General features: G+C 36.4%; 1 protein-coding gene across 2 annotated transcripts in view; it reads left to right on the top strand.

Moving 5' to 3' along the window:
• Window positions 1-12,894, top strand: part of CERT1 (ceramide transporter 1) — a 110,400-nt gene that overhangs the window by 59,440 nt on the left and 38,066 nt on the right. For both annotated transcript variants that reach the window (XM_059175267.1, XM_059175268.1), the window contains exon 6: window positions 4,642-4,725. In XM_059175267.1, coding sequence (XP_059031250.1) covers window positions 4,642-4,725 — 84 coding nt within the window. The remainder of the gene's footprint in view (window positions 1-4,641; window positions 4,726-12,894) is intronic.

Below are 12,894 nucleotides of genomic sequence, written 5' to 3'. Positions count from 1 at the left end.
TTTAACTTACTCATAATGTGAGTTTTAAAGTTATTTTTTTCTTTTTTAGCAGTAATATAGTTATTTGTTGTGCAGGCAGAAATGAACTACTCATAGCAGTATTATAAAATAGCACTAAGTTCATTCCCAGTAAAGCTAGCTTACTTGACATGGTTTCATTTCTTGGTTTTATTGAATGTGTTTGATCTGAGTTCAGATTCTTTTTGTCTTCTCTCTTCTTTTTCCTTCTTTTGCCTTCTTTTGGATTGAGTATTTTTAAAATAATTTGTTATGTCCTTTGTTGGCTTTTGGTTATACCCCTTTCTATTTTAGTGGCTCCTTTAGGATTTATAGTATGTACATTTAACTTATCATAGTCTACCTTCAGGTAGCATACATTTTCCAACATAGTATAAGAACCTTAAAATTATGTGTTTTAATGTTTTCCCACTACTGAGGCAAGAGTATTCAGTGTTCTCTAACCAGTGCCCTATGAATTATGTGGTTTTCCAGTTTGTGTTGTGGGAACAGGAACTTTTCCCCGTACCATGTAGGTTTTGGATACGGTCCCTGAATTTTTTCATATGGTTCTTTCCCTGACCTCTATAGTTCCTTCACTTGTATGTGCTAACAGTACTGTACTGAATTCTCAAGGGGATCATCTGCTGCTGTCTGGAATTCTTTCTCTGTATTGGTCTCTCCTCTGTAGCACTCTGTCAACTCTAGTTACGTTTGTCTTTCTGTACTGTCATCTACTCCCACCTTAGAGAGTCTCCAAGACTCCTCTTCATTGTACCACTTGGAAACTCTCCTGAGACAGTAACCTAGAGCAATCACAGGGCTCATGTTATTTGTTTTCTGACTGTCAGGAATGCCTGTCCTTTGTTACTTAACATCCAATGTCTTGAAAACCTTTGTTTCATGTGGTTTTTCCTGTTTTTTAGTTTCATGGTAGAGGGTAAGCATATTTGTTCTACCTTGATCAGAAACAGAAGCCCAGGGGTGCCTGGGTGGCTCGGTGGGTTAAGCCTCTGCCTTCGGCTCAGGTCATGGTCTCAGGGTCCTGGGATCAGGACTTTCTTCTCCGTGAGGAGCCTGCTTCCCTCTCTCTCTCTGCCTTCCTCTCTGCCTACTTGTGGTCTCTTTCTGTTAAATGAATAAAATCTTAAAAAGAAAGAAAGAAAGAAACAGAAGCCCATATTCCTCTTTAAATACTTAATTTTATCTAAATTAAATAGCCATGAAGTTTTTTATATTTGATATACTTTAAGTTTTAGGCTCTTTAACATTTGATATTTATTTCTCTAAAAATAAAAACAGTTGAACTTCTCTTTCTCCTTCATTAAGACAGATGTGTATTCCTTTTTTTTTTTTTTTTTTAAAGATTTTATTTATTTATCTGACAGAGAGAAATCACAAGTAGACGGAGAGGCAGGCAGAGAGAGAGAGAGGGAAGCAGGCTCCCTGCTGAGCAGAGAGCCCGATGCGGGACTCGATCCCAGGACCCCGAGACCACGACCTGAGCCGAAGGCAGCGGCTTAACCCACTGAGCCACCTAGGCGCCCTGTATTCCTTTTTAATCAAAGTAAACACTATATACAACATCATGCATTTGCTTGTAGATAGCCTTTTACACCAAAACAGGATATATATACGGAATTGATTTATTTTTAAATGATCACACCAATAGTCTATAACATGTCAAGGGCAAAAGTGATAGTGGAAGGAACAGTGATAACCAGGTTGTATAGAAGTTTTAAAAAATAATTTTAAACTATTTATGTTTGAATAAATAGCATCACTGGTAGACTAATATATTAGTTTGCTAGGGCTCCTATCACAAAGTACTACAGACTAGGTGGCTTAAACAACAGAATTTTATTTTTTCATAGTTCTGGAGGCTAGAAGTCTGAGATAAGCTGTTACCAAAGTTAGTTTCTTCTGAGGGCCATGAGGGAAGGATCTCATTTAGGTCTTTCTCCTCGGCTATTTTTTCCCTTTGTCTTCATATCATCTTCCTTCTGTAAGTGCCTGTGTTTAAGTTTCCTTCTCTTACAAGGACACTGATCATGTTGGATTAGGACCCACTCTGATGACCTCATTTTAACTTGATTACCTCTGTAAAGACCCTGTATCCAGATGGGAGTCAGATTCAGAGGTATGGAAGGTTAGGACTTCAACATACAAATGTTGTAGCCACACGGTTCATCCCATAACAATTGATTTCCCTATAAATGCCTGTCTTTAGAAAAATACTAGTGCTTTTGAAATTACATATTGGATAAAGATGAGATAAGGACATGGACCATAATTTCCTACTTTGAACATCAGATTTGATGAACTGAGTCCAAGGATTTTTCATGCAATTATCAATACTAAGTCTGTGACAGCAATGGATTATAAGTAGTGAATTCATCTACTTCTGTTTAGCCTTCATGCTAACTTGATAAGTGATTAATCCACTACCTTTACTCTATATTTACCTTTCCAGTGAACTTTAGTCTTTCTTTCTTTTTTTTTTTTTTATTGTTGTTGTTGATAATGAGAGTACTTTATTTTCAGCCTACAGAAATCCCTTTAATATTTCCTTTAAGGCCGATTTAGTGGTGATGAACTCAACTTTAATTTTTGCTTGTGTGGAAAACACTCTCTCTCCTTCAGTTCTAAATGATAACTTTCCTGGGTTGAATGTTTTTGGTTTGAAGTCTTCTTTTATGGCTTAAAGAATTTTAAAAAATTCTTTATTTTTTATTAAGTGTGTCATGGAAATAGTATAGCAAATTCTCTTTTTATTTTAGGTGTTCACTGTTTTTATATGAAATGTTTTATCAGAACTGTTAGTAAGGCACTTTCAGCCCAACCTTCCCCCTACCATTCCCACACATGGTTCAGTAGGATTTAATTAACCCTTAAAATCTTAGATACATTGGGTTTACAGAAGTAGAAGACATTATCTCTAACCTAAACTGACTGTTTAGATTTAAAGGAAGTTGTATCACTTTACAGGATAGTTTCTATTAATCTTCTTCTTCATTATTAGTTTGATGACTTGAAGTAGATTTCTTAACAGTTTTCCACATCTCCTTTCTTAGCTGTAAAGTGGATATTATATTCAGCACATATGACTATGAGAATTAAGTGAGAATATATAGATTAGCAGAACTTCAATAAATAACAGCTGCTATTTTTAATGTGTTTCATTTGGATTAATTGCAAGGATAAGGAAAGGAGGAATGATTGGGTTGGGGGATTGGTATTAGGACAGTAGTTTCAGACCTGTCAGATATCCCTTAAAGGATGGGCAAGGAGTGCTTGGTTGAAAAGGAAAGGGGAAGGCCACTCTTTTAGCCAGAACAGCTCTTGTTTTCATTAATTGTATATAATAAGTGTTGGTGTAGAAAAAGAAAGTTGAAAATCCCTGTTTGGTGGTACTAGGCTGTTAGATGGTTAAAGATAAGAAACCCAAAGTAGATACTAATGAGGTAAGTGAGGCACAAACCTTTCAGTAGTATTTAAGAACAGTTCATCCAAATAGTATTTAGTCAAAGTCAGGATCTTATCTGATGATAAGTACTGATTTAAAAGCAGAGCAGTATGCTGTGTTAATGAATTTCTTAGAATTGATCATATGAATGGTTTCTGCATTCATAGAAGTGAACAGTAGGTGTTAGTACATAATAGCAGTTTATGATTTGAGAAGTTGTTGTAGATGAGTAGCAAAATTTTTAAGTGATGAAGAAATGAAATAGCCTAATAACTAGAAAATGGCAACACAGAACAAAAGTATTTTCCTTGATGATTGCTACCATTTAGAGGAGGATTAAGGAAGAGGAGTGAACTCTGCATCTATTGGAGAGAGAGCGCATGAGCTAAAGTAGATGAAATATTTGTTGTAGCACGAAATTACTCTTGATGTAGAGATACAGGCAAGAACTAAGACATTAATTTCTTATGTGGAAAGGGAGTACCTCAAAAAGGAAGAGATGGAGGGGCCATTAAAAAGTGTGATAGCAGAGAATAAGGTTGGGGGCTAAGGTTTATAAATTTGCATTAAGAGTGGGATTCATAATATAGAGGATTAAAGTATGTTAGGCAGTAGAAAAAGGGATAGTACATAGAAAAAAAGGTATGCAGAAGGAAAACATGGGGGGATTCTGTTTTTTCTGGAATTGGGTAAGTTAAAAGGAATGTCTAGGCACAGACATATTAGGATGAATGAAAACTGGTATCATACCTGTAAGTCATTCTGTTTTCCCTATATATCCAGAAATAGTAAATTTAAGAACTCGTAGAGGCAAGTTACGGCATCTTCTGCATGCAGGTTACTCTTTTACAGTCTTCTTCAGCCCTTGCAGGCCTCTGATAGAATTATGAAATTGCCCCCGCTAGGTAGGAAGGAATAGGAAGACTAAAAGATAAAATAATTCATAACTCAGTACGATCTCTTACACAAATGAGAATGGGTATGGTTTTTATAATAATGTATTGTATTTAAAGACATTGCACAGCATGTTTATTGGGCATACCTTAACAAAAAATACAAAGGTAAATAAGGTCTTGTACTCACAGAATCCAGAATATATTGACTCGTTCGAACATAAGAATAAACTGGTTAATTCCTATTTCCTTTTACCCTAATAACCTTCAATATATTTTATTTAGTGGTAGAAGATGATGAAGACGACTTTCCTACAACACGTTCTGATGGAGACTTCTTGCATAACGCTAATGGCAATAAGGAAAAGTGTAAGTACATTTTTTCCTCTCAGCTACATAAAGTGTTCTTTCTAAACTTATATAATAACTATGTATATAACAAGAATAATTATCTAATTGACTAGTTTTTTAAAAGCAGTGTAACTACTGGAAAATGAAAGTTCTTTCTAGGAAAAGACATGTAAGTAAAATACATATTCTAACATTAAATAATAATGGCCACTCATTATCTGACAAGACTCATTCTGAATTCCATACATTGGCCCACTTTTTTCAGCAGTATTTGGTAAAATCAGTTTCTAGTACTGCAAATTTATTTCTTGGGGGAAGCGATGTAATGGATTTTGAATGTTTACTTAGAGTATATTTCTCTCTGTTTAACGTTCTTTTCCGTCTCCACTGGTGTTACAAAGTACATAATCAGTGTTATTAAAGGAAAATTATTAAAAATAGCTCTGATTTCACAGCGCAGTTGTGTATAGACCCAGGAGCAAGGTAGTTTATTTCATATACTCACTTATTGTTGTTCTGTTTATAATGGCTAACTTATTAGATGGAATTCTGAATTGTTTATTAGAAACCTGTGATTTGCCGGTCCTGCATGGGCTCCCTGCTGGGGAGGGGAGCCTGCTTCTCTCTCTGTCTGCCCCTCCCTCTGCTTGTGCTCTCGTCTCTCCCTCTCTCTCTGACAAGTAAATGGAATCTTTGAAAATAAAAAGAGAAACCTGTGATTTGCAACAATATGCATGAACCTTGAGGGCCATATAGTAAAAGAAATAAACTACGGACAAATACTACATGGTATCACTTACATGAGGAATCTTAAACAAATGAAAGAAACAAAACCAGAAACCTGTGATTCATAGTTAGTACTCTTCTTTTGATATAGCCTAAGAAAAAACTGGAGTAGATTTGCAAAACAATTTTTTAAAAAGATTTTATTCATTTATTTTACAGAGAGATCACAAGTAAGCGGAGAGGCAGGCAAAGGCGGGGAGAGGCAGGCTCCCCACCAAGCAGAGAGCCCAATGTGGGGCTCTATCCCAGGACCCTAAGATTATGATGTGAGCTGAAGGCAGTGGCTTAATGCCCTGAGCCATCCAGGCACCCCTAAAACAATTTTTTAATAACAAAAATGAGACTTTGTGAAAAAAATAAGTTAATCTAATTGTGCTTATTTTTGCTAAAGTTATGAAAGAATGTGAAGTATAATTTATACCTATTCAAATAATTTTTCAAATTATTGTATTAATGGCATTAATTTTCTATTTCAGAGATCACAGTGGAATATTCCATTATTGATACTAAAATCTGATGCTTCTCTCCCCCAACTTTATCCTTCTTTCCCTCTTCCTGTTTCTTATTTTCACTTTGGCTCTCTTTCTCCTTATGACCTGCGCCCCTCCCATTCTTGCAAAATGATAGCTTCTTACTACAAAGTGGTCCTTACAACTTGGAACTGAAATATTGACCCTTACTGAGTCATCTGGATTAACCTTTATGAAATTAGAGGATTACTTTGGAAAGATTGTTTCAAGTTAAGTTTTAATTTCACAATGTACAATCTGCTTTAAAAGAAAAAAGGTTTTGGGCGCCTGGGTGGCTCAGTGGGTTAGGCCGCTGCCTTCGGCTCAGGTCATGATCTCAGGGTCCTGGGATCGAGGCCCGCATCGGGCTCTCTGCTCAGCAGGGAGCCTGCTTCCTCCTCTCTCTCTGCCTGCCTCTCTGCCTGCTTGTGATTTCTCTCTGTCAAATAAATAAATAAAATCTTTAAAAAAAAAAAAATAAATAAAATAAAATAAAAGAAAAGAAAAGAAAAAAGGTTTTATTGGGATATTGGAAAAATTACTGAAAAAATTGTAAAACTTGCAGGTCCAATCTTCTGTCCTGGTCAGTTCCCCCACCTACATTCCTTAGAAATGAATGGAAACTTTATTTTCTGGAGATACTGAACCAGAGGGTTCTAGATTCAGGAATACCTGGCATAGCAAAGGATAGGTATATTGCTCTATTGTTAAAGTGATTATGTGGAAATTTACATACTGATTCTTGAAACTTAACAGCCTCCTTTTTCTGTTTATCTCTGAGAACTCTGAGCCAGGCACTGAATTGAATGAAAGCCTGTGTACTCCAGCTCTCTTGTGTTTCCAGAATACCCATCAACCTAACATACGTTTTCTGATACAGAATTAGAACGGAACTCTGTGCATCCTGAGTAACCACAAAGAAAGGACCTATAAATAGAGATTTTCTACATATACTGTGAAAAAGCTGTCTCACTACCAGATCACCCTTTGATTAAGTCCACTAATATAAATAACCCTGCTAATGCTTACAGAGCTTCCAGTAGTTTACACTTACAGAGCTTCCAGTAGCTTACTCTTAAATGTGAACAGATAGCCCGATTTCCAGATATTTGAGGAAAGCCTCCAGTCTCTCTCTCTCTCTTTTTTTTTTTTTTTAAGATTTTATTTATTTGTTAGAGAGAGAGATCAAGCAGTAGCAGGCAGAGTAGTAGGCAGAGGCAGAGAGAGAAACAGCCTCCCCACTGAGCAAGGAGCCAGATGTGGGACTCGATCCCAGGACCCTAAGATCATGACCTGAGCCAAAGGCAGTAGCTTAACCCACTGAGCCACTCAGGCGTCCCTCAATCTCTCTTTTTTTGAAAAGAGCCTTTAAACCAAGCAACAGAGTACAGGGTTATTAAAGTCATTTTGAGAAATACCCCTACAAGATGTTTGCATAATTTTTTAAGTCATGAGTCATGTTTTAAGTACACTTGTGGAATTCACTGTTTAAAATAATTCCTTTCTTAGTGTTGATGGAAATTAATTCTTGTTAATCACCATAGATGGAAAATATCCTTCTGTGGTTAACCTCTAGAAATAGGTCGGAAGCTTAATAACCTGGTAAAGTGAACAAAACATGAAGTCTTTAAACATGGTACTACTTGATCTTAGCCTGGAATTAGAGTGTCACTCATCACTCAAATAAAGACAGGGTCTTTTCTGCTGGATCAGACAAGCATCAGAAAAGGGAGAAATGATACTTCATTCTTGGGAGTAGTCATTATAATGATACCATTATGGCCATCATTAAAGATGTGGTCTAGATCACATATTGTGGTAGTGAATATGTTGAGTTTTTTTAAAATTTAAAACTATTATATCAACTTGATAGTAAGCTGTATGTATTCCAAGAATTGGATTACAGGTGGCTTGTTAAAAGTAGAGTAAAACTTCCCTAGGTTCTAAGATAAGAAGAAAGGCAATTAAAGAAGTTTGGATTTTAGACCAGAGGAGGAATTTTTGGTTACAAAAACACTTTCCTCAGTTAAAGACCTTAGGAATTTTAGATCATAGTAGAAGGACTGTTGCCTCAGTCTTTTGTGAATAAATTTCTTATTTACCTCAAATGTAAATTTTCTTCTGTTGGGACACCTGGATGGCTCATTTGGTTGGGTGGCTGCCTTTGGCTCAGGCCCTGATCCCAGGGTTAGGAAATTCACAAATGCATAGAAATTAACACACTCATACATAACCAATGAATTAAAGACAAAAATCAAAAAGGAAAGGAGAAAACACTATAAGATGAATGTAAACAAAAATATAAGATACCAAAACAGATGGGCTGCAGCTAAAGCTGTACTTAGAAGGAAAATTATAGCTGAAACACCTTTATTATAAAAGAAGAAAGAGGGTTACTTGGGTGGCTCACATGGTTAAGCATCTGCCTTGGGTTCAGGTTGTAATTCCAGAGTCCTGGGATCAAGCCTTCCGCAGGCTCCCTACTCAGTGGGGAGTTTGCTTCTCTCTCCGTCTGCCTCTCCCCCAGTCAGTTATTAACTCTCTCTCTGTCTCTCTCTTTCTCACATGAATAAATAAAATGTTAAAAAGAGACTAAAAAAAAACAACACAAACTATAAATTGGTTCTTTGAAAAGATATCAAAACTAATAAAATTAAAGATATCACAATTAAATTATGATGAATTAATAAAAAAAAAAAAAACACAAACTGTAACTTGGTTCTTTGAAAAGATACCAAAAATTTTTTTAAAGATTTTATTTATGGGGCACCTGGGTGGCTCAGCTCTTAAGTGTCTGCCTTCCGCTCAGGTCATGATCCCAGGGTCTGGGATCCAGCCCCAGGTCGGGCTTCCTGCTCAACAGGAAGCCTGCTTCTCCCTCCTCCATTCCCCCTGCTTGTATTCCCTCTCTCGCTGTGTCTCTCTCTGTTAAATAAATAAATAAAATCTTTTAAAATAAATCTTTAATAAAATCTTAAAAAGATTTTATTTATTTGAGAGAGCAGTACAGAGATAGAGCACTCAAGTGGGGAGGAGAGGAAGAAGCAGGCTCCCTGCTCAGCAGGGAGCCTGATGTGGGGCTCCATCCCAGGACCCTGGGATTATGGCATCAGGAGTATGCCTTGGGATTATGACCTGAGCCAAAGGCAGACGCTTAATTGACTGAGCCACCAAGGGGCCACAATAAATAAATCTTTAAAAAAGTCCCTACATAAACCCTCATTTCTTATGATTAAATTGTATTAAATGTTAGAGATGGCCACTTACGTGGATTTTTATGTCTTTTATATTTTCCACTTGTTCCCACTTAGCTATATTTTCTGGCCAGTTTTCTAATTTATGTCTCTTCTTATTTTATAAACAATACACAAGAGCATTTTATCATGTCAACTATATAAATGAATGACTATAGATATTAACTGATCAAATCAAGGCATACTCTTGATAAAACTCACAAAGAGGAAATTTAGTGTTAATGAAACATGCATTACTCTAAGAAACACGAGCAATACCCTGTTCTTTCTTTCCACCTAATCTGTGTGCCTGTGCATTAACTATCCAAACAGAAAATTTGTACCACCAGTCACTTTTCATCCCCTTTTAGCTCAGAGACTTTTTCATGTGAAAATTTTTTAGCCAACTGTATCTTAGAGAAGTGCATTGTCAGTATGCCAGTAGTCCATACTAACTGATTGTTAACCCTAGTGTGATGGATATCAGTGTGATGGTCTTCAACCATGTTTCTTCTCTATCATAATAGACAGGTGAGAGATTTAAACAAATTGCCATCGTTATGTTCAGAAGGACTTACCTGCCAGTATTTTTCTGTTCCCACGTGTCTGTGTACCACACACACACACACAGACAGATACACAGTCTTTTTGATGTAAGGAAATGAAAAAAAAAACTCACTACAGAAACTGTGGGGATTCCCCCTTAGGTTGCCTACTATTCAAAAATAGTGTGTTGTCTTAATGAAATGAAAGGATTTCAAATTGCTCAGCTTCTCTCAGCATTTTATTTTTGACATGTTGATGAGAGTTTATAGTTCCTTAATTTTCTGAGTTCTCATACCTTTAAAAGAGTTTTAAAGTGTATAAAGTTAAAAGAGTTCAACTGAAAGAACTGTAAATCTGAATGGTAATCTTTGGAGTGTAATACTCACAAATCTAGATTTACAGGTCATTTTCTAATTTCTTCCATTTCTGCCTTTCATTGACATGATTACAGTCACATATTTTTTATTTCCTTGTATTACAGTGTATCATTTTCTCAGAGGAAACTGTGGAATGTCACCTCTTTAAGAGTCTTCCCCACCCTTTCCCTCTTTAAAAAAAAAAAAAGTAGGGGGGGTGGGGAAGGAGAGGAGAAAAGAAATACAAAAAAGAAAATAAAGTTGGTGGCGGGGTGGGAGGTGGGGGGTTGTTGGGGTAGGCATCTGGATGGCTCAGTTAAGTGTCTAACTCCTGATTTTAGCTCCGGTTATCATCCTAAGGTATGAGATCGAGCCCTGCATCAGGGTCTGCTTTGGGCACAAAGTCTACTTAAAATTTTCTGTCTCCCTCTCCACTTCCCCTACCCTTTCTTTTTCTCTCTCCCTCCTTCTCTAAAAAAGAAAAAGGAAAAATAAGATATTCACTTCCTACATAATCCTTGTATCATTCTGAAAGTTGTAAGTAAAGCTGAAGAGGTACATTTCTGTATTTCTAGAGTTTTTCAGTAGCATTTCATGTCACTCTCTCATCTTCTATATAAAGTTTATATATAAAGCATATAAATAAGCTTTCAGCAGAAGATGATACATTATTTTAGTTGTACACATTATTTTATGCAGAACACAGATGACCTTTGATTTCTTTGCATTAATAAAAATAGTTCATAATGAAACTGCCATCTTAGTAACAGTGATAGAAAATATAGAAGTTACAATGATAGAAAGGGTTTTCAGAAAATATAATAAAAAATATGGTTTTTAACAGTTTTATTGAGATATAATTAACCTACAGTAAACTGCACTTAATAAAAGTACATGATTTGGTCAGTTTTGATATTATCTGGAAGGTACCATTATAATCAATATCATTATCCATCTCTCTCACTCCCAGAAGTTTGCTCCATCCCTTCTATCATCCCTCCTCTCTCTGTTCCCAAACTACCACTCCGATCTTTTCTGTCATTATAGGTTAGTTTGTATGTTCTCAAGTTTAATATAAAGGACTCACACAGTATGTGGGGGGAGTGGGTTGGCCTGCTTTCTTTCTTAGACTTTCATTATGTTATTGTTTATATTAGTATTTGATTTCATTGCTAAGTAGTATTTCCTTATTTTGATACAACACAATTTGCTGGGGCGCCTGGGTGACTCAGTGGGTTAAGCCTCTGCCTTCAGCTCAGGTCATGATCTCAGGGTCCTAGGATCGAGTCCCACATCAGGCTCTCTGCTCCGCAGGAAGCCTGCGTCCTCCTCTCTCTCTCTCTCTCTCTCTCTCTCTGCTTGCCTCTCTGCCCACTTGTGATGTCTCTCTGTCAAATAAATAAAATCTTAAAAACAAAAAAACCCACAATTTGCTTATCCTTTCCTCTTTTGATGGACATTTGGGCTGTTTATAGTTTTTGGCTTTTACAAATAATGCTATGAGCATTTGTGTGCAGTGTTTTTATGGACATATATTTTATTTGAGGTCATTAGTCAGTAGTGGTGGTTTTTTGAAAAACCACCAAGGGGGGGCGCCTGGGTGGCTCAATTGATTAAGCCCTGCCTTTGGCTCTGGTCATGATCCCAGAGTCCCAGGATGGGGTCCCACATCAGGCTCCCAGGTCAGCAGGGAGTCTGCTTCTCCCTCTGACCCTCTCCCCTCATGTTCTCTTTTACTCATAAATAAATAAAATCTTAAAAACAAAAAACAACCACCACCTAGGTTCATTTTACTAGCCATATAGAATAGTTCTGGTTACTTCAAATCCCCACAACACTTGGCATGGTCAGTCTTTTTAAAGTTTTCATCTTGGGGCGTCTAGGTGTCTTTGTTAAGTGACCAACTCTTGGTTTCCACTCACATGATGGTGTTCAGAGTCCTGGGATCGAGCCCTTTGATATTCACAGTGAAATGATTAAATAGCAGTCAAGCTATTTAACATAACATCTCCTTGCATAGTTACCATTTTTGTAATGAGAACACCTGAAATCTGTCTCAGTAAATTTCTAGTATTCTGCACACTGTTTCCCCACCCCCCACCAACCTGGTGCTGGGTTGGTTTGTTTGTTTTTTAAATTAGCATGTAATGTATCATTTGCTTCAGGGGTAGAGGATCAGCACAGTATTATTGAGTGTAATCATCGTAGTCATCGTGCCCTACATTAGACCTGAAGATTTACTCATTCTTTATAACTTTTATTCTTTTAATACTCTTAGGAGCAGAAATTTTAAATTTTGATGAAGTTTACTTTATCAATTTGTTCTTTTGTGAGTTGTACCTTTGCTGTCATATCTACATTTGAATTTTTAAAGTTGAGAGTATCATTTCACTTAGAAGTGTTCAATTGGAATGGTTTCTTATTAGTTAAGAGTATAAGATACTATGCTCTCTTGCTTGCATCTTGTGATTTCTAAGACTTTTCATTAATTCAAAGGTGAACTCTGAGTTACAATTATAAAACATAAACATGTAAGAGCCGTTTAAAGTGTGCACTGGTCTCAGACCAACGTGTGACCAAAATGTGGATGTTTATGTAAAAGTTTTACATTACCTTTTTCAATTCTATAGTTTATTGTTAGGTTTTTTTATTTTTTTATTTTTTTATTTTAGGTCTTTCAAAATATAAAGTCATTCTTGCTGTAATTTGGTCCCGCTTTAAGCTGTCAGGGTGTTATTGTTAAAGTATTATTCCTCC

This window comes from Mustela lutreola, chromosome 5 (genome assembly GCF_030435805.1).
Source record: "Mustela lutreola isolate mMusLut2 chromosome 5, mMusLut2.pri, whole genome shotgun sequence".
In the NCBI taxonomy this organism is placed as follows: Eukaryota; Metazoa; Chordata; class Mammalia; order Carnivora; family Mustelidae; genus Mustela; species Mustela lutreola.
Note: the sequence above shows the minus strand (reverse complement) of the source record. Positions and strands in the feature narration are given on the sequence as shown.